At 43.1% G+C, this 22,068-nt stretch overlaps 1 protein-coding gene across 1 annotated transcript in view; it reads left to right on the top strand.

Annotated features, from left to right (window-relative positions):
- Positions 1 to 12,391: 12,391 nt before the first annotated feature.
- The window catches only part of VSIG1 (V-set and immunoglobulin domain containing 1), a 21,605-nt gene continuing 11,928 nt past the window's right edge, over positions 12,392 to 22,068 (top strand). Inside the window, exons 1-3 of the mRNA XM_035902087.1 lie at positions 12,392 to 12,455; positions 15,292 to 15,452; positions 21,488 to 21,595. Of these exons, the coding sequence (XP_035757980.1) occupies positions 12,407 to 12,455; positions 15,292 to 15,452; positions 21,488 to 21,595 (318 nt within the window). The 5' untranslated portion in view covers positions 12,392 to 12,406. The remainder of the gene's footprint in view (positions 12,456 to 15,291; positions 15,453 to 21,487; positions 21,596 to 22,068) is intronic.

Here is a 22,068-nt window from a genome sequence, read left to right as displayed (position 1 = left end):
AACACATTTGCTGCTAACTGGCTTTAAAAATGCACTATGTTGTAAGAGGAAATAATACAGTCTTTCCTGTTGGGAACACATCCTGGCATGCCTTTAAAAACAAGCGAACAATAAATCTTCTTTCATGTAGAGGTTTCTCTGAAATGTTAAGTGAGTTTGCTGCCCTCTTGCAGTCCAAATCACATTTTAAAACTGGTTTTCTCTTTGGTTCTGACAGGATGTCCTAAGCAAAGGCTACACTGCAGCATGGTACCACACAAGGAAAGATAACACAGAGGCGAAGCCGTTTGCAAAATACAAAGAAAGGAGTAGATGTTTCTTGCTTAATGAGAGTATCTGCAGTTACATTAGCCTGCAAGTGAACAAACTCCAGTGAATAAAAGTGAAGGACAGAGTTACCTACAGCGCAACAACCTTCCCCACAGATTCTGTTTCACCACTGGCACTGCACAGCCTGTTGCATTTCTCTGCAGGAAAGCTCAGCTGGAGCAGGGTACCAGCATCCCAGAGAGCTGGGCCTTTCCGACCCACCCTCCTACCTGTGAGATAAGGTCAAGGCCAGGTTGGATGGGGCTCTGAGCAACCTGATCTAGTTAGCAGTGTCCCTGCTCACTGCAGGGGGGTTGGACTAGATGACCACTAGTGGTCCCTTCCAACCCTAAACATTCTATGATTCTATGATTCTATGATAAGCAGAGGCTGGGCTTGTTCATGGATGTGTCACGTAAAACAGGAAAACTAAGCAATGAAACTGCGCTATGCCCCTGCACAAGACGCGGCACGCAAACTTTTCAGGTCCACAAAACGCCTTGTCACGATCAGCACCGTACCAGGTCAGCTCTGGAATTTCCTTTTTTGCCCTCTATAAGATGCATATGTAACATAACCTGTTTCAGAATAAATATACTGCAGGCAAAGTTCAAAATTTCAGCTGTGTCTGTACATCATTCCCAGAATGAATTCATACAACACCCTGTGGGCTAGCTTTCCCAGAAATGGGCACAGACTTTGTATGCTGTGAGAGCTGATGCTTTCAGGATGGGTTCTTTACCAGTATAAATGCTTTCATCCAGTCTCTCACTTAGGCCATTTTTATGGATTGCACTGGGTCTTGCATCAGACCCTTAATGACATACTCATTTTGAATTAGAAGTCTGCATTTTCCCAGTAGATTTTAAGTATTGTAAGTAGACATCTGTCTTGAGAGAAGTCCCACTGAACTGCCAGACATCAGCGCAAGAACTCCTGCTCAAAACAAATGGGTTTCAAAACTGCTCATAAACCAGAATTTTAAAGAACAAAATGCATTTGGTATTTGCTTGGTATTTGGCCTTGATAAGCAGTCAGAGCAGAAAAGCGAATTCTTAAGAATAGTTTTGTAGAAAGGAAAAAGGAACATCAGTTTGAAGATGATTTCTCATTACAAAAAACGAGAACTTTTTTTCACGTCCTCTTAAAACAGAACAGGTTTCCTTTCCTTTCCTCCCTTGCTCCCTCCACCAAACCAAGCAAGGCTGAAACACTCACCTCTGTGTATTCCCATCTCAAAAAGGTGCAATGAGGTTTTAAGCCACTAACGTACACAAAGCTTTTGTATTCCAAACAAAAAGGTATCAAAACAGGCTGTTTACTGAACATGCATGGAATAAAAGAGGACTCTGCCAGAATTGTATATTATTAAAATACAAAAAAATGCCTAAATGCATTATGCTGATATTTTCTTAGAGGAAGTATTGCTTTTGCTGTATTTGCCTTGAGGGACTACTGCACAAAATGAGTTTGCTTACAGGAATGAGATCACAAAATACGCATTTTCTAAGAAAAGAGGAAATATTTGCTGCATGTTCTTTGGAAGTACAAATTAAGCTGCTACAATGAGGGATAACACATTTAAGGCATATAAAAAATGTCACATGGATTAGTGCTCAATCCCAATTAAGCAAGTCCTTTGTAACGGTCAAGAGCCAGCCCCTGTGATGAACGCCCACATCATTTATGTTTATCCCATTGTTCAGTTCGTGTCCTAAAAAAAGGAAGATTTGCAAAAATGCAAGTAGCCTGTGAATGGTATTTGAACTGCGAGAGAGATTATATTATTAAAATCAATTTCTTTCTAGAAATTATCAACTATTTGTCAACTATATAATTATTATTATTACTATCGTTAATAGAGTGTTGAAGTATAAAAATTGGGAAGAGGTGTTGTCCTGGTTGGCTTTAAAGTCCAAACTGCAAGAAGCTGCTAATGGTTTTTAATCCCTTCTAAAGCCATACGATGATGTATCAATACATCATCGTAGCTGCGTGCTTCAGTAGATCCACTCCAAACAGTCAAAAACCATGAACAGGATCCTAAAAATGATGAAAATATTCTTAAAATACTTTTTAAAAAATAAAAATTACGTACATAATTGATTTGCTTTCCGTTTTTTGCTCTTTTACGGTATATTTGGAACCATTTAAAGATTTTTCCATGCAACAGAAAAGATAGAAACAGACTTTCCTTAAGGAAAGAGCAAATATAAACTGACCTTTCATGTCATTATTCACCACCACCTTGACGCCCGGAGGTAGGGATTTAGGGGAAAGCATTAATTATTACATGGTGCATGTAAAATTTGACAATTCTGGTGCACCTTAGGTCAATGTGTCCCCTATGCAACATATTACCATGATGAGACACAGAGGCAAAATAGCAGCCTTCTACAGCACGGTGCTCAATGGTGTCCTCCTCTCCCCCAGACCTCAGCCCAGCTTCCAAAGCTGTGCACATGTGGCTGACTTCAGCGCCGCAGCTGTCTCACTGATGCCACGGGACTAAAATCAAGGCTGCAAATGATCATTTGCAAGGTCAGGGTCTTGCTGTCCCAGGAAGGCACTTTAATTACGTGTAATTACTGCTAGCAATGTACAACGACCCTAATCCATCTGCTAGAGGTCAGTTGTCAACCGGGGTGTGACCTGACTCCCAAGATCAGAGTGAACAGAAAACAACCTTTTCTAGAGATGCAAAGACAGTGACCATGACAGATGCTGAACGGAACAGTCCCAGCTGGATACATGACATTAACCTGCAGAATGAAGAGGGGCAGAATGAAAAGCTAACATTAATTCAATACCAGTCACATCAGTGGTGCTGATAGGTAAGTCCCTGAACTGGGTTTTAAGCAATTATTTCTTTCTGGGGGCTGTCCACTTATAGAAGATTTTCAGCATTTCCTACAGGCCCCAAGCACATATCACTTTACTTACTGAACATTATAGAAAAGGCCACCCAGTAGGAGTTTTACATCATCTCTGGCACAGCAGCAATACTCAGTGTTTGGGGAGGAAAAGAGCAAAAAGAGCCCCACTGCATTTCTGATGATTTTACAAAGCAATTTGATTCTTTGGGGATGCCTGTACAAGCCTGTGGCTTTTTGCTTTTTCCTTCTGAGAGCCTGGGAATCACAGGGTAGCTTATAAATCAAGACTGTTGCAGCAAGTCGAGCCGCATGGGCGAGGAGGAGCCCAGCCGGGCGAGCTGAGGTGCCTGCCGGAGGGGAGCTGGCATGCAGAACCCCTGAGCTGCGGGCATGGGGCCTCGTGGGGTGGCACCATGCGGTGCCCAGGGCTCCTCAGCACCCTCCAGCCTGGCCCGGGGGAAGGCAGCCACGACGTGGGAGCAAGGACATGGCCACGCGCAGCAGCCATGCAGGACGCAGCCTGGCTGTAGGCAGCACGAACCAAGCATGCTCCTGGCCCGAGGGAGCTGGACTGTGGGGCAAGGGCTGGCATAAAGCATGCCACAGCTACCAGCCACAGATCAGTGGCTTTTCCACCAATGGGACATGTTTGCACAGCTGCAAAACCCTGCTGCCACAAGTGAAGGCGTGACAGGGATGTAACTGTGCCAGGCCAGGCTGCCCCGCTGCTTTTAATAGCTCATTTGAATCAAATTGCCGTGTACAATTGGATTAGACAGTTGTTCTTCAGAGGTTACACCCTACACACTATTAAGATTCATGTGTTTATCAGATGAAGTCATCTGAGTGATTGCTTTCCCAGCTGTTCCCATGATGTACGGGCTGCTGACAGTTTCATTTTCCATTATTTCCCCCCGGTTTGCAAACTCACTGCCTACTTGATCACCCAAGGATAACAAGTGCTTCCAAAGAATTCAAACTGCTAATACACGGTGTGTAACAAAGCTGCTGGGCTACAGAATCTGAGTCCTGATCAGTTGATGAATAACTTTGGTTGCCTGCCACAAGCAAATCAAAGCCATGACCAAAAAAGTGCTTAGGTTTATCTCTGCCGGTCTTCCATGCTGTTTTTTATTCAGGATAGCTGATCCTCTGCTCGACAACTTCATCCCATCCCACTATTACACTGTCATACTAAGTGTAATTAAAGTAATTAAGACTACTCTAAAGAGATTATTAACAAAGCAGGATAGGAAGCATCATATCATTCTTCCTGAGAATTAAAACCAACTAAACAAGTAACTTTCTCCCAGTATGAAGCTCCTGGGAATCAAAAGGAAAAGTCTCACCAAAACCAGGCACTAAGCAAGCAGTTGCTCTTCGTTCACCTCACATTAGCGGGCTCACCTTAACATACCTCAGCACTTCCAAAGCACTGCCCAGCTTTAGGGAATCTGGAGTCTCCCAAGGAAAACACCCCGTCCCATCCCACCATGAGGAGCTCGTGCCAGAGCAGCAGTGGGAAGCCGGCACGCACACCTGGCGAAGGGCAGCTGAGGTAAAACGAGCTATACAACTATTAAATAATCATTAATGGCATCTACAACCATTATTCTGCCTCCCCAAGAAAAAGGCTGTGCAGTCTCGCTGAAGGTAGGCTCCCCCAGAGGGCAGCCAAGCTGCAGAGCCTGGGCACGGAACAGCTTCTCCAGGAGACCTCAATTCCCTCCGGGGGCCAGTTCTGGGAAGTAAAATGAAAAGGATTAGCACCCAGGTGAAACCGGGGCAGAAAAAGCAATGCTCAGACACCAGAGGCTGCTTTAGTCTCTTCCCTAAAACGGAGCATGCCAAAAGCAACAAGACTTTAGCATTTCCTCCCTACTTGGAGTAGGGAGCAGCTGAGGTCAGCGCTGCGGTCATGGCGTTCAAGCATTTCCTTGAAACAGTGAGAATTAAAAACTAGCTATCTTTTGACATAAAGAATGAGATTGCCTTGTATTCATTCGACTACATGAATCGGTGTTTGAAAAGCACCCAACACCAGCTTTGTTTTAACATCCATCCACCGAAACCCTCCATTTCAGAGACGGCAGAAGCATTGAGTTCAGCACAATTTTATGCCAGGTTTTAATTTGGCACGGTAATCCTAACATTACATTATCATACCTGTTAAGGCAAGCAGGCACCATATAAATTATACACTAATACGCACTCCTAAGCTGAAAGCATTTTTCATTTTAGACAAGTACAACAAATGCTGCCAAACTCAAGGAACAATATCCCTTAACAGTTTCAGAAATTGTTAACCTATGAAAATGCAAACAATGATTAGAAAAAAGACCTTTCCCTCCGATAAGGTTGATAGACAGTTTAATCCCCAGATCCCCACTATGAATTTTCCTTTGTTTTTTTCCTTTGCATTATTAGCGTCACTTCTGAAACTACATGAAAAAGGAGGAAAAAAAGACATAACGAGAGTTAATCATATGCAGTGAGAAGGTTATGCAGCCAATGCAAATTCAAAGGAACAGCAACTGTACAAAGACAGAACCATTTTACTGTGATTTATCATGCAGTGGAGAGCTTCCCTGGGTTTTGACACCAGAGCCACAGCGCATAAACTGATTCTTTGATGGTGGCACTTTTTGTTAGAAAGTCATTCTTTAGCCTGCATCAGCCAGGGCACTCATGGTGCACAGCTCAGCCCCCAAACGAGGGGGTAAAACTTACTATTTATACTAACACCACAACTGCTGCAAAACCATCACTCTGCTTCTGCAACAGAACTCCCTCTGGCGCTCCCAGCGTCCTAGTCCAGCGCAATCCAAGGCAGCCAGGTCCCGGGTCATGTGGCTGCTACACTGGCATCCCTGGGAGGTCTGGGGCAGCATCAGGAGCAGCCTCTTCTCTGCTTTTTTATGCTTTTCTCAGGACAGGAGGCAGGGAAGACAGGGGGAGTGTTACCATCAACCCCAAAGGCCTGAGACAGGTCCACAAATTTATCCTGGTGTTTACACTTGCACCGATTCCATGTGGGACACAAACAAATCCCTTCAACTGCAGCAGGCATCAGCTTCCTACAGCAGACACAGGATAAGAAAATTTCCTATGTCTCTTGTGTCTGTCAAACAGGCCAGATCAGATGGAAGAGGTTTAGAATTTTGCATGCTCTTAACAAAATCCCACTGGATTAACTGCCTGCCACATTTTTGAGCAATCTAAAATGTCCAAGCTTCCCCAACTGCAATAGTCCAGAAACGTGGAAAATATTAGAATAACAGCCCAGGTCATTGCCAGTCCCACAGGGGGTATATTTATAACATGCATTAGCAGCTAGCTCAAAGCCACCCTTGGCACCAGATTTGCCATCCCTCTTTGGTGAGCAGCATCCCTGGCACAGCCGGGATGTTCCCTGCAGAGCCCTGGACAGAATCGGTGCACGAGTGCCCCCCTGGCCCTCTCCACCCTGCCAGCCTGTGTGGAGGCCACAGCCACTGTGCCAGCAGGCAGGAGGCAGCAGTGCCATGCCCATGGCACCCCAGGAGCATCCTCCACCGTGGGACAGTAGCAGCGGGTGGGTGCAAAGTTCTTTGCTCTCCCACATCCCGCTTCTGTCAGGTGTGACTTTCCTTGCAACAGCGGAAATATTGTGGGCAGACTGGCACAGTGAGTCACCCACTTGGGACAATGTTTGGGTGATAAACGTCATTTCGGTGCCTACTAGGGTGTCTGGCAGGGGACTGCACTTTTGTGGCTGGGTAGTATTTATCCTCTGCAGCTTTTACAGGGACACACAACTCTTGGATTCCACAGTTATCAGCGAGGGTGGGGACATTTTCTTAGCTTTCCTCAGGCAACCCTTCCCTCTACATCATTAAGCCCTCTGCCTACTGGAAGCCTCTTAGTTTATTTCCATTTCCAAGCTTTTCTTACAATTGTTTTTCAGTTACAGCTCCACTGTAACTGAACTTGCTCCCTTTTGAGGAGGAACACTTGACTGCACGCACAGGGGAAGTTCTGTGCCTGCCAATGCTGCTATCTTCCTTTGATGAAAAGACAGGTTTGATTTGGCTTCGTGTCTGGCTTGGCTATCTGCTTGTTCACAACGGATTCAAAAACACGCTGAAAGTTCACAGCCTGCTGCCTTTCCTTGGTTGTGAAGAGGAGAAAGATGGAAGGGTACATTGCATCTGATTTTTCCTGGAAACTTTCAGACTATATCTACACAAAAGGCTCTTCACAAGTGTTCCTCCACGGACAGCTGAGGCCAGCAAGCGACGGTGTGAAGGCAGCCTTCTCTGGAGAGATGTGTGTCATTTTACGGCAACCCTTGCCATAAGCAAGATGAGCCATCGTGCGCAGTATCACCAAAGCAATTACATGATGAAGGCAGCCTTGGTGTTGGGGGGTGAGTTATGTGACTGGGATGGGTCCATGGGACACTGTGCTGGGGAAGTTCAGTCCCCTTCCTCTCCCATGAAGTCCTCCAGCCGATTTGCACAGCCCACAGCTTCTGAGAAGCGGGAGAGAAATCCTGGGGTTGTGCTGGAAATGCCAGTAGGGGTAGTACTGAAACAGGGAAATGGGAAGCACAAGGTTGTGGTGGGAAGGATGCAGGAAGGGAGCCCGGGTACCTTCAAATTGCGACGCAGTCTAGGGTCATGTCACAGCCACCGACTGGGACAGCAGTGCTGATAAACCTGGGCTTACTAGCACTCAGGTATAAAATAAAAATCCATCCATAGTTGAAGTGCTCCCCTGTTGTTATTCCTTAGCAGGCTGGTGAGGATGCAGAGTGCAGCCAGCTTTGGGGTGATGCCTGTCTGCACCCAGCAACATGCCTATCGCTGACAGGCAGTGAAAAGTGCTTATGCCCACCCAAAACTGCCAGGGGCGTGTCAAGGACAGACTGACTCTCCCCAGCTAGGACAGGGCCAGAACGCTGCAATCCACACTTACTCTGACAAAGATAACGCTGGGTGCTTGAACGGCTTTCTCAATACATTCCCACTGGATTTCAGTAAGTTTAAGGGAAAAATGGAAAACCTCAAGCACTGATGAGTACCCCTAGCTGCACCCTGGACTACCGACTTCAGCGCAGGCTCACTTACTAAATTGCTAGCATGTGCCTTGAGAGATCACTTGTCAAAACAGGAGCTATTCCAGCCATGTGGAGCATGGGAGATGTAGCTGGAATTCAGGACAATGTGATGCACACCACTTACAGTAAGGCAAAGTTTATCTCTGGGGTTAAAGTTGCCAACTGCCAAGCAGGATAGAAAGGAGGCATGCTTAGGGCTGCCAGAACCGCTCCGGATACTCCCACAACACTGACCCAACAGCTCTTATGCCATCCTCAGGACACGGACCTGCGAAGGCAGTACAGCCAGATGTGACATGTGAGTCCATGCTGCTCTGCCATGCCCAGGAAACCCCCTTCGAGACACTGGCTAGCAGAGAACTGTGTGAAGGAAGTCAGGAAGCCCAGGTATGAGCCTACCAAACCCAGCCCAAAGTGCTGGTGCCTGGCTATGCACCCCTCTAATCTCTGGGCAATCACTGATCTGGGTGTATCTCACTTGAGTGCTTTTTTTTTCCTCCCACAGAAGGAGGAAAGCTCGTTGGATAAGGAGTTTGCTCTAGGGGACACTGCCTTTTGAACATCTAGAAGGAAAAAAGTACTTCCTTCTGGAGCGAAAAAAAGAACAATATAAAACCAGACCAGTCCAGCACCTTTGTAAGGAAATGGTATTGTGCTTTTTGATAATAAGCTGTGCCTTTTCTGGGAAGCGGATACAGAGGATTAAGTACATTTCTGATTAAGCTATTTTGACATGGTGCTCTCCTCAGAAGAGTTCATATTACTGGTACCTTTATAGACTTTCATTCTCTGTGAGCTTGAAAATAACAGAGTTCATGAATTAACTTTTAGGCAGCAAACAATCCAGCAAAAGCTTATAAATATTTTTTAGACAACAAATGAGGCTGTGCAATAAGCAAGCAAAGTGTAAAGTGCATTTGAAAGTCAACCTAATGATGGATTTAGAGGCTTAAAGCAGCTCTTTTACTGTACTTGTTAGAATCTTTAATTACACTCTTCATCCCCGGCAATCAGATGTGATACTGAACTAGAGAGCTTTGTAAATCACATTACGCTGGGTTTGGTGTCTTTGAACAATCACATCTTTAGCATATTTCAGGAAGACAAAGCGGTTGAAGGGCTGCTGAACTTTGTCAAGTTAAGCATGGAATTCTACAGGAAGTTTTTTAATTAGGTTTCAGGCTGACAGAAGCAACCCCTAACTATCACGGCAGTGCTTGGCTGGGCGATGCCGCCTTGCTCTGGGTGTGCCTCTGGGCTTCATTTTTTTAATGACTGACACTCCTATTTATAGAGTGAATACAAGGGAGTTGCTTGGAAGGGAACATTTCTGAATACGTTTCAGTGTACACAGGTTCGAGTCACAATGTCTGTTAACATACAGTTCCTGGTACTGGCCCCTTCATTTTATCTTGAGATAAAGAGTCTTTGCTCCACCCATGGCAAAGGGACTGCTGCCATTGCTGCACTCTGGGCTGTTCTCTCCTCTTAGCTGAGGGCTGGCAGTGTGAGAGCTTCTTCATCATCCCACTGTAACTTAACCTTAGCCATCATCAAACCAAACCAGATTTTGCTTTCTGTGTTCTGTTGTTTTCCTAAGGTTACGTCTGAACAGGCAGTGCTGCTCTAGTAGCAATGAGCTAGAAGCAAAACCAGCAGCTGACAGGTACCATCTATTACCTTCACAGGAGAATAACCCTGGATGGCTTGGAAGATTAGCGTTAGGATACACGCTCCTGCTTTGATGGTGTGAAATGAGCCCCAGGCTGGTAACAGTCAAAAGTAAATGCTGCTGGTGTTCAGTATCCTCTGTAAAAAAAGGATTGATGGTTGTAATCATTCGCTACAAGATATACCTGCTCCGTAAGTGGTAATCTCAGCGCTGTGTCCCAAGCTTAAACGGCCGCATATTAGTGCAGAAGTTGTGCTATTGGCTCCTGTTCGCTGGTCAAACTGAGCTTTTCACCCTCCAGGAATGTTGTTCTATCATCTTTCAGAGACTTAATTCACAAAAAGTGAATATAACAGGGAGAAAATATGTATTAACTGAGGGTGCCTTACATGCCAAAGAAAGGACTTCGGTGTTGATAAATGAGAGGGAATTAGAGGACACACTGGTATTGTGGTAAAGACACAGGACTATGCAGGTACGTGCTGATCTGCAGTGTGGGGTGGTAACGTTTTTTGCATCTTCTTGAAAATTGCTGTCTCTTGCAAAGGATCAATGCTCTGTGAGCTATTAGTGAGACTCCTTCAGGGTATTATGGAGCTACCACAGATGACCACTGAAATGGGTCTGTAGATTGCGCTCATGTTCAGATTGTTTGTGCTCATCCATTGCTAAATGGCTGGAAAAGAGCAGGAGCTCCCATTTTAGGCTGACCTGGGGAAAGCCGGTGAGAACTTCCCATGTGCATTTGGGATCCCTCCATGCTTCATTAGTGAAGGTGCATCTAAATGCTTTTCACGTTTTGGAAGAAACCTGAATTTGAATTCCAGTCTTGCAAAGTACATATTCCTTTTTGGACCCTGGGTCACCCATGCGTCCTTGGATGAGAAGCTGAACTGTTCCAAGGCTTGTCCTCCCCATCACTGAAAGGCAAACACTGCCAACCCTGTGGGAATGCTGTGTGCAGTGCTGACAGTCAGAACTAAGGAAAAGACAACTTTTACAAAACTTTTGGAGATGGCTTATATAAGAATATAATCAAACCCTGACATCTGTCTAGAGATTATTCAGGCATGCACAGAAATATCTGGCAGAATGAAATTCACCGAAAGCCGTAAACCTGATCCCAATAGTAAATGACGCAACCAATAACTCACCACTTCCATGCTGAAGAATCTACCACCACATCACATTAGAGATGAGGGAAGCCTGGGCATACCTCTCCCCTCCAACCACACGTGGCCAGATGTTGAGCCCCACGGGCCAAAAGGGCTTCCCCAGCTGCAGCACGGCCCCTGCCATGGCAAGGTTGGCTGCCCTTGCCTGCCACTGGAAAGGCGGGATCATCAGGCATGAACTAGACCCATAATTTCAACAAGCATGGAAGAAAAGTCACTGACCATTTCAGTTGTCTTTGTCCCCGGTGCAGGCACATATCTAGAAGGCAATGCTGCCCTCTGTTATGCCTTCAGCTACTCACTCACACATGGCTGCGTACGCAGAACCAGCTACTCCCATCGCAGCTTGGGGCTTTGCATTAGCCTCCATCTAATGACATGGGATAAAGAAAGCCAAGCCGGCTCCCGCAAGAAGCTGAGCACCTTAAGTTCCTAATGAGCTTCAGAGACTTAGAGAAGGCGTTTTGCATACCATAAGGACACGGTAATCTACTGTAAATTACTGTAATTCATTCTTCAAGTCCTAACCTTCATCCACCGCTTTTTCACTGTATAAATCAGGTATTAACATTTAAATAAAAATCAATATATTCACCTTTTCATTTTGTATTAGTAGCATCCAACTTCATGGATAAAAACTAGATGAAACCAATTTTATTATCAGTTTAGAAGTTAACATTTATTTTATCTTTATTTTGGTGTGTTATCCTATTGATGAGTTCAATACGGAAATTTCAAGGCAATCCTTAGTCCAATGTAATCACTCTGAATAAAACTGTATGAGAAACATGTTTTAAAATGAAAATGTACTAACAACGTATTATGTCCACATGTCCATTTTCAAAAAGAAATGGTAGAATTAACAGGAAATAAAGATTATTCCTTATTCATACTAGGCCTGACTCCAACCCTGGTAATCATATTCACCGTTAAATAGCTCCACAAATACTTGTACTCAGTGGAAGTATTTATGTAGGCAAATACTGCTGGCCCCTGGTAGAAGTGGGAGAATCTGGGCTTCTCTGATTCGAAGATTTATTATTAACAAAACCCTCAGTTGCTCAAACCGCACAAAATAGTTTCAACTGAACAGTCACACCACTAGTCAGAGAAAGGCACACACGTGATAAAGGAGGAGAACTAAAAAGCTTATTGACGTGTTGATACACAGCTGATAAGGAAAACAAAAACCCACTTAAAAAAAAAAAAAACCAGTTGAGTTTTAGTCGAAGTCAGAAGCAGCATCTGGTCTCTTTTCTCTACCAACGTCAAGATGTTTGCAATAATGCTGGAGATATTTCCAATTCTAGCCATCCTTACAGGTAAGAATAACAAACTGATCGAAATTTGGCGGTGTTAGTTTAACGGTTGGACTCAATGATCTTAAAGGTCCTTTCCAATCTAAATGATTCTGTGATTCTGTGAAATAGCACTGGAATAAAGGAACTTGTAGAAATAAGAGAGCAGGTGAAGCTGACTGGTAAACTAGGAGAACATTCAAGATTTATTTCAGGATGGAATGAGAATCATGGTTATAATGCTATGCTATTTTTGTGGAAATCAGCAGACTGACCGCTGACTGGGAAGAGTGTTTTGCTCAAGAACAGAATTTTAGCTTTGGTAAATTAATGCTTGCTCTAAAGCCAGGAAGAGGCAAAGAGCTCTCATGTAGAGCGTTAGGGTCTTTCAAGCGTCTTAAGTTTCACTTTTGACACATTCGGCTTTTGTCTCCCCTTGATAATAGCCCTGAGAAATGCTGCCTCATTCCCACCCCACCAAAAACATTTGGGGGATGCTTAACTTTAAGCATGCAAATAATCCTTTGTATTTCCCTGAAGCTAAGTGAGGATGTAATACTTTGTGGAATCTAAGAATTATATGGTATATTAAAGATGATATATTATTCATGTTTTAAGGACATTTCATTCTGCTAAGTTTTATTTTTAAAATAAACAGAACCAGACATTTTAAGTCTAAGGCTAAGGGGGTTTCTGCAGTGGTTAGGAAGAGATTAGCAAACTTGGATTTACTTCATGAGCATTAAAAACTGCATGGGACTTCAGTGAAAGTGGGTGATTCCCAATTAACTGTGATGACTTTCTCTGTAGCAAAGAAGCAGTCTTACCTTAATATTGGTGACTAAAAGATATGGATCAACTATTTTTAACAAGCTATGGTCCTGTTCACGCTAGCTTTTTTCACAGATTTACTTCTTACCCATGCACTTTTTTTCATTGAAACCAAAAGGCCTGTATGTATGAAGTGGGATTATAAGTTCGAAACTGTAAACAGTGAACTAAACGCAAAGCAAAACTCCCATTAACTTCTGTGATGAGGGAACAGGCTCTGTGGGTTTGGTTCGCTCCGTTTTCAGTCAAAAACTCCATCTTACAGTTAGTGATGTCTTTAAACAGCCTCGCTGGACAATGGAATTTTGATAGGCTTTATAATTTTACTAGAGTGAAGCCTATTTCAACTAAATATATTTCTTTAAAATACACAGCTTCATGGAAACTATAATGCTTTGTGGAGTAATTTCTGCTAAAATTAATTTCTTCTGGAAAAGCTTATAACAGTCAGGCTCTGTGGCACTCCTGACTCCAAAACCAGAGCATGATAAGGAAATACATGGAGCAGATGACTGGAAATGGATGTTTTCAGCAGAATGACATTGTGCTGAAGACTGTAGCTTAAATACAGCAAAGAGCAGAAAATAAATACATGTAAACCCACAAGTATTATTGTGGCAAGAAACTATCACCCCCTGGCCAACTCTAATTCTTAAAGCTGAGAACAGTGAATTGAGACATCTAAAATAATATACACGGCTTTTATATTAGATCTCAGTACGGATTAAGCTACCGTGGAGTCACAGGACTTGAAGCCAGCACTGGGATCCCCTCTTTCCCCAAGGCAGGTTTGACACCTTCAGCTCAGTCTCCAGCCATTCTGCTGAGACTGTCTTCACATATAATGTAAATCTTGCCGTAGTTTAAACCCGCTAGTTCTCAGCCTCCACCTCAGCTCAGTTCTCACCACCAACATGGAAAGTAGATTATTCCCTTTTTCCTTGCAGTGAGGTTTTACTACTGAAGCCATCAAACAAGGAAAACAGACCCTGAAGTGTTCAGACAGGTTTGCATATTGCAGCAACTGATGAATCTGCAATGTTTACATGGTTAAAAATGTCTAAATTGATTATTTTTTAAACACAGTTTTCTGTCATAGGGCTGATAATTTGAGCAAAATACTCTTTTTGTATTACTGGAGGTTCTGCTTAAACTCTCAAAAGCAGAACTCAAACATAAGATGCACGGATATTCACTAAGAATAGTATTTTGTGTATTTTGCCTCTATCATTCATATGTGCAATAAGCGCATGTGAAAATTATTATTATTATAACATGAAGTTCTTACCTTGCCTGCTTTGCATAGAAAGCTCCCAAAGACATATTTTCCATTACATTCAGAAGAAATATATTGTCCTTCAGAATCTGTAGACAGTAGCTTTAAAACTAGACTCAGTGATCTAGCAAAACCCTGAAATTCAGACTTATTTTTCTGACAGCTCTAGCTTTGTTGCCATATGTCACCATTGCTAGTACCTTATATGGAGGACAGAAACAGATAAATACTGTAAGATGGTGCTTGCTTCCTTTCATTAATATGGCTGCATAGTCAAGACTGATTGGAATATTATGGGAAAGGGCTCGCAAATTATGTTTGCTCCCTTTCTGCTTTGGGTGCAACAGAAAGGGTTGATCAAGTTATCACAGAATTTCTCACAACCCACATAATAAAAGCAGTTCCAAAAGGTTTAGTTTGACGTTTCCAAAGCACAGAGGAAAGGTTCGGTTCAGCCACAGGCTCTTAATGAGAAGACAAGTCTTGGCAAGTGAGAACAAGAATGCTTTTAGGAACCCTGCTTTTTCAGAATATTCAGGTATTCTGGGGAATTTATTGCTTGTTAGCTTTTACCCATGCCCAGCTCATAATCACTTAAATTTCCACACAAAGCCCAAGGGAAATTGTACTGAAAAGGAAAACGACTAGACATGTCCTAGGGGTTTCTTTGATAAGGCTGGGAGCAAGGCACTCCCGCATGGCTCCCAGGGTTGGCCCTGGTTGATCTCTCCTCACCATGCTTACTGCCCACAGGCCAGGCCAGCGGTGTGGTGGTGACCGTCCCTGAGAAGACAGTGAATGTCACTACAGGTGGAAACGCAACCCTCGTCTGTACATACACGAGTTCTGGACCGCTGGCAAATTTCTTTATTCAGTGGAGCTTTTACAGTGCCAAAGAGAGCCAACAGCATACCGTAAGATATTTATTTATTATTAAGATGATATTTAAGGTATCCTTAAGTCATCACAGACTCTTGTTACATTTGATAGTGTTATCCTCACTACAGACCAGGGGGGCAGGTAATGTTGGTGTTCCCACATTAAAGACAATGGACTGGGGTGCAATGAAATTTAGGGGTGGATGCACTAAGTTACCTAGGCTCCTAATTCCTACTGGCATGCCTGAACTCCTTTAGAAACTTAGGAGAAAGTACAAAAGGGATTCCAATGCTCAAATGCCTTGCTTCAAGTCACACAGGAGGCACAAAGCAGAGCGAAGACCAGGTGTCCAAAAATCACAGAGGCGCCCCAGCCCTTGGACCCTTTTGTCTTGTCTGGCAGGTATTTCCTGCCATTGTGAAGGCTGCTTTCCCACTGAGAAGCCCTTGCCTATGACAACCTGTCCCCCATTTAAGGGTCAAATGAGAGCTCCTTGACTCAGCTCCTATCGTTGCTATTAGGCGGCTCAGTAAGAGGTGCACTATCAGCTATCGGCGCAAAGTCAGCAGTGGGTATTTTGGTGGGACTTGGTAGAGATTTGTCATAGCAGGAAATCTGCCACAGCAAACTTGTGTTGGCATTTTGCAGCATCCCAGGGGGTGTCTCTGTGGTAGTAGAACAATTACAGATCAAAGGCACGCTGCTGCCCAGACTTCAAGAGCTATCCATTAATCTTACGTTTTGGTGGAGAAATGAATCCATGAATCTCACTCCCAGCACAACATGCAGGGTATGAGTTTCCATCAGCTCAGTCCTGGGAGGTGCTGAGCAATCACCAACACCTTCCTTTATAACAAGAAATGCTGATCAGAAGTGTTACTGCATCCTCAAAGATGACTGATTTTTTTTCCATGCCCTGGTGTTGGGCTCATGCCTGTTAGACAATCAGTCCCTCTTTTCGCCCGTTGTTTTTATCCTGTTGCTAACATTTTTTTTCTAAAAGTTCAATCCTCCTGCCTGGTGTTACACCTGAGAGTTGATGTAAATAGATTTGACTTAGAAGCGTGTCACAGTCCACACTGATGATATTCTTGCCGTGTTCACCCATTTCCCAATTATATTATGTTAGGAGGTTTGCCATTGCTGATAGAGTTAGACCTTCTATTGGGTTTATCAATTATAGCAAATTAGACTGTCCGTAATTTGCAGAATGTACAGTATACAACACACCTGGCATCAAATGGCAGTAGCCAGTATGTAAGAAATAGCAATTTAATGTAAGACAGAACTGCTCACCCTCCTGCAGTATATCATAGCCACAGATAAAGACTGTATCAGTGCTAAGTACAAACACTGGGCCCATCCCAAATCCTGACTCTAGCTGAATGCCAGGCTGACACCTAGCCTGACTAATTGTATGAATAGTTGTTACTCATCATTTGCTTTTTTCAAGTCAAAACAATTTTATTAAATGAAGAACTAGTCATGAAAGAGTGGTAGCTGCAGGTTTCCTAAGTTGTATATAGTACAAAATATTATTATTACGATCCTGTACATTCCATCATAAATTTTAATCACTTGTTCAGGTGGGAAGTACAGCACTGAGGTAGGATCAAGCCCATCTTCTCCAGATTTGGTTAGAGTCTGTCTTGCTTGCATCAAATTTTCCATATTGCAAGACAATAAATGCAATACATTTTCTGGTCACAACCAAGAGAAATAAGCAGATTGTAGTTGCAAGTATTTTAGAGGGAGAATCAGAGAGTTTCAAGAGATTCAGGAGGGGAAAGCCATTTGTGAGCTGTGACCAATGATGAGAAAATACCCCCTGAGGATTATAACCATAAAATACCGTGCGTGGTTCAGAATATGCTCAATGTGAACTAACTGATGTGGGGCTACCAAACGTCAGGGAAACCTTATGGATCGTTCCCTTCAGCACTCGTGGCTTCTGCAGCTCCCACTGCAGGCAATGGGAAAGCCATGCTGTAAGGACTGTAAAAAACACTACTGGGAAAGAATTGCATCTGTTTTTCTCCCTATCTGAAACTAATTTCACGGTAAATTCACTTTCACACCGCAACACACATGCATTTGTAATGGATGATTTGCATTTTCATTAAATAAAGTCCGTTCAATCTGGAAAGGCCATGGGTTAGTGACTAATCCTGTTCTCCTTGAACACCGAGGTAAAATTTCATTTCCCTGCAGCGCCAGGTATCCTTGGCTCGCCTGCTCAGCGAGGCTCGGAGGATACCCTTCGCTCCTCTGAGCCTGCTGATGTGCCTGGAGGGGGCATGTGTGTGAAGAGCCGAAGGACTGGGGTACTACTCTCTTTAAAATGCATTTAGCAACCCATTCAGTCCTGTATTACTTGACCTTGTACCCTTTTACCACAACACGGCAATTCCTTACCATTTTGAACCTATTCACCATAAAATTAATCACGTTAATGCAAACACTGGGCAGAAAGGACTGTGACTGCTTGTGGAAAATACGGTTTAAGAAATTACACAACACAGCTGAAAATGAAATTGGATTTTCAGCCTCCCTCTGAACCCACAGCAACACGAGGTTGCTATTTCTATTTCAGGCTGGTGACTTTTCTGCATTTCAGAAAGGACTGAGTGCCTGAACGCATACGTGCCTGTCTCCTACAAGTTTAAACAAAAAATAATATCTCTTTCTACAAACCTGGCTTTTCCCTGGTTGCTTGGCACGTAGCTGAAGTTAAGTTTCACATTTTGTTCCAAGTAAGGAATATATGCATGGCAATGGAGGAGATTGCCAGCTTTGGCTTTCATTGTTTAGATTAAAAAATACTAAAATGCAAGTCAAAAGTATATTTAATATGCTGGTAAGATGACAAAACCAACTGAATCGAAACGACTGGCACCATACCTTACTGAATACCAGAACAGCAGCTTGCATTTTCAATGGAATAAAATTATTTAGTTTTATGAAATATTTAATTATTCTAAAATGTCAGTAATAAACAAGCAAACAAAGAAATACTTCCTTACAAATAGCATGTATTTTCCCTGAAAAAGTTTATTGAAAATTCTGGCTCCATTCAAAAATTGCCATTTTTTCAGCAACTAAATGTATAACATTTTCAAATTCCATTTTCTGAAGTTGAAAGTTTCTGCCAAATAATTTGAAGACACAAAACTTACAATTTTTAAAAAAAATTGCAGAAAATGTCTTCTTATCCTACCTGCTACAATTTAAAATATTCTTGACATCTTACTAAATGCTAGATGTCTTGATGACTATGTTATTCACATGGGTAGTATATTCACAATAGTAAGATTAAGCAGAGGGGATGTTCTCCATAACAAATATGGGGGAAAAAAAAAATTCTTGATTTTAATAAATAACGTTGATTTACGTAATTGAGAATATGGCCCTTTCTCTCTACAGTGGCAAAAAATAATAGAGCAAACTGTAGAATGTTAGAATTAATTAAGGCAAATGTATGTCATTAAGATGCCTTTGGCTTGAAGCATTAATGAAGGTGAGCTTTAAATGACTAGATTTTAGGACAGAATACATGATAAGCACAGAGGCCATAGGTACCCTTTCTAAAAAGAATGTCAGTATTTTACACTGCCACTTACGTTACAGATTTTGAAGTGTTTTGAGAAACATAGGCTCAGGTACAGTCCTGTCTGGAGTGAAATCACTAAGATCAGGATCAGGACTAGCACCAGTGTTACTTTAATGCCTCGGAGTATTCAGCAACAGATTTTACCTTGCTTCAAGGTGAGGCAGTGCTGTTCATTAGTTTGCAGACCTGCTGCAGATCTGCCTCCCAGCACTGGCTTTGTGAAGCTGGCTGGTGTCTTTCGCTGTTTGTTCTGGTGTTTTCATACCCTGTTCCGCGTTGCCCACCTCACACAACGCTGGCGCAGGTGCTCAGCAGTTAAAAGTCACGGCAGTTACACTGGAGAGGATGATATACCGCAAACAGGCTGTTCACAGACAGGATGATGAAAAGGGAGGCAGAAAACAGCGGAATGGCAGGTGTTCATGGTGCTGTTTTGAAGACAGTACAGCTATATATAGTGTGCAAATATAGACCTTTTTGCTAATTGGAGCCTAACTCTGCTAGTTCCCTGAGACGCTTCTCCAGTGGAAGCAGTTCCTCTCATCTGAACTAAATAATGTAAATATCAACTCATGGAAAATAGGATGACATATGTATTTTTAACTTTTTTTTCTTGCCACTTACCCCTTAGCAACACATCTTTTTAATGATAAATTTAATTTTTGAATAATAACTCCCAGCCACGGATCTTGAGAACTTTCTAGTACTGAACCGTCTCTATTTTACATATAGACCAACTGAGGCAAATGCTACTACTGGCCTGGTTCATAAGGTAAAGTCTCAACTCCTGCTAAGATCTACATCTTGTGCTTCATTTCATGCCCTGAGTCACTCGGCTGTACTTGGTGTGCAGCACCTAAGTAAATGTTTGAAAGATTGAAGCCTACTGTTGACTCTGCACAGGCGAGGCTACAGCCTTGCAAAGCTACATACAACTCCTGAACCTAACCAGGGCCACACCTTGAGCCTCCAGCCCAGCCCACCCCCAGTTAAAATAAGTGAAATTATCAGAGACACTGCATGGCTACCCAAAATATGCCTAGGGCAGAATCCTTGACTGAAATTTTAAATTCACTAGATGAGTAAAGGTCATGAATGACTGTCACTTGTAAGAGAAACCAAATTATTGATAGACTTCTCATTAAAATCTTCTCTAAAAAAAAAAATCAAGCTTGAAATATTTGCAAACAGTGACATTGACACTGCTTTGGTAAAACTACTGATGGGCAATTGAGAGGGAAGGAGTATTAGCAGCATGTAACAGCATATAACAGCAAGAATATCTTCCATTTATTTATGTTCTATATTGGCTTTCACCCTGCCAGAGCCCTCTATGTTTCTCAGATCTGTATTACTGAGAAAGTATCACTTCGTGGATAGGGGCAAGGAGGGTTTCACTTGCTGCAAACCACACAGAAGAGGAGGATGGCACTGTTCGCTTAGGAGGAGCCTAGTCATGTCCTTATACCCGGCCTTGCAGGCCTGATGAGCCACTTTGCAAAACCTTCACAGGAGTGAGAAGGCTTGTGTCACGCTGTTCAGGAACAGGGGACAGGGTGGCAGAGCCCAAGGAATGAAACTGATGCAAGAAGAGCGATCCGAGTGCAGCTGTGTCTGCTCCTTTCACCCTGAACCCCCAAATTCAGATTACCAGCAGTCCCAATGCCAGCAGAACTCTGCTGCCCAGCACAAAGCAAGGCACAGGCATGGGCACTGGGCTACCATCGGACAGCCAGGGGCCAGCCAGGCCTGTAAGTGCAGAGTTCCCATAAAAACTACTTAAAGAACAAATTCAAAGCCCACGAGCAAAGATGAGTGTGTGCAAAGTACCTCCTGAAGCAGTACAGGAAAATTCCCTGGAAAGGATCTCTCTGATACACAAGCATTTCTTTTTGGCTAGAGGTGATTTTTTCCAAATTGAGTTTTAGCTAGCATTTAGATGACTGAGCAGGCACTTGAAAGGAATAGCTTTATGGAAAGCAGAGGCAACACCTCCAATGCAGAGGAAGGGAGACGCTGTTGTCATGTCATTGCAGTCAGAGTGACTCCCTGGATGCCAGTGGGATTACTGTGGACTCTGGTTATCTGGCACTGGGGTGACAGTCTGCAGAGAGAAAATAAAATAAACCAATACACTGAAGCAGACAATGGTGAGAACACAAAGGAAAGCAGAAGCAAGCAGAAGATGATCAGGTTGTAACTGATGTGTTTGGAGCAAACATTAGATTTCAATCTTAGTTTGCCTAATTTTAGGTAAAACTTAGAAATAAGACTGTATTGCATCTCACTGTTGACAAGGGCTTGAAGACATCTGCAAAATCTGCTTTTAGGCACCCTGTGCTTGTGAACAGCACTGATGGTACTGATGGGGAGCTGTGTAGAGAACAGGCTCTTTGATTTTGGGGGAACATTTAAAGTCTCATTTAACTCTCAGATCAGCACATTTTTACTCAAATACAGCATTCCCCGTGTCACGGTATTCTGAGTATGGACGAAAAGTCAGTCAGTCATTGTCAAAAGATGGTGTATGTGACAGATGCACGGGGAAGATGTAGCTGGAGATACAAGGTAAGAAAAAAATACCTGCAATCTTAAGGGAAAAAAGATCTAAATAGCCTCTACTAGATTTATGCTACTGCAAGACCTGTAATCATGTTCTGGATTAAAATCTTAAAACCAGCACATGACTGAGATAAGCTGAATCAGATGCATCACTCAGAATTTTTAACTCGCCCTATTTTTATTGCATTTTCCTCTATCAAAATTATTTTGGATGTAGCCGTTGTTTTTTTCCCACAGCTATTCTAGCTGGCTGAACCAGCACCTTCAGGAATGTTCTACCCAAATGGTATCTGAAGGGCATGTCCACACACCAGGAGCCTATGGGCTGAATATGAGCAAGTCTGGATAGCCCAAATTTGGGGCTACATATTTACATAGCCAAAACAAAAAAATCACCCTGGATCTCCTTTCTAGAATATAACAACATTTTGAGATGTGATGGATACAGAGGGACATTAAGCTGCCCGCTGAACTGGCTT

The sequence above is a fragment of the Egretta garzetta genome, unplaced genomic scaffold, assembly GCF_000687185.1.
Source record: "Egretta garzetta isolate BGI_Z169 unplaced genomic scaffold, ASM68718v1 scaffold411, whole genome shotgun sequence".
NCBI classification, from domain to species: Eukaryota; Metazoa; Chordata; class Aves; order Pelecaniformes; family Ardeidae; genus Egretta; species Egretta garzetta.
The sequence above is the reverse complement of the archived record's forward strand: the minus strand, read 5'-3'. Positions and strand labels throughout refer to the sequence as shown.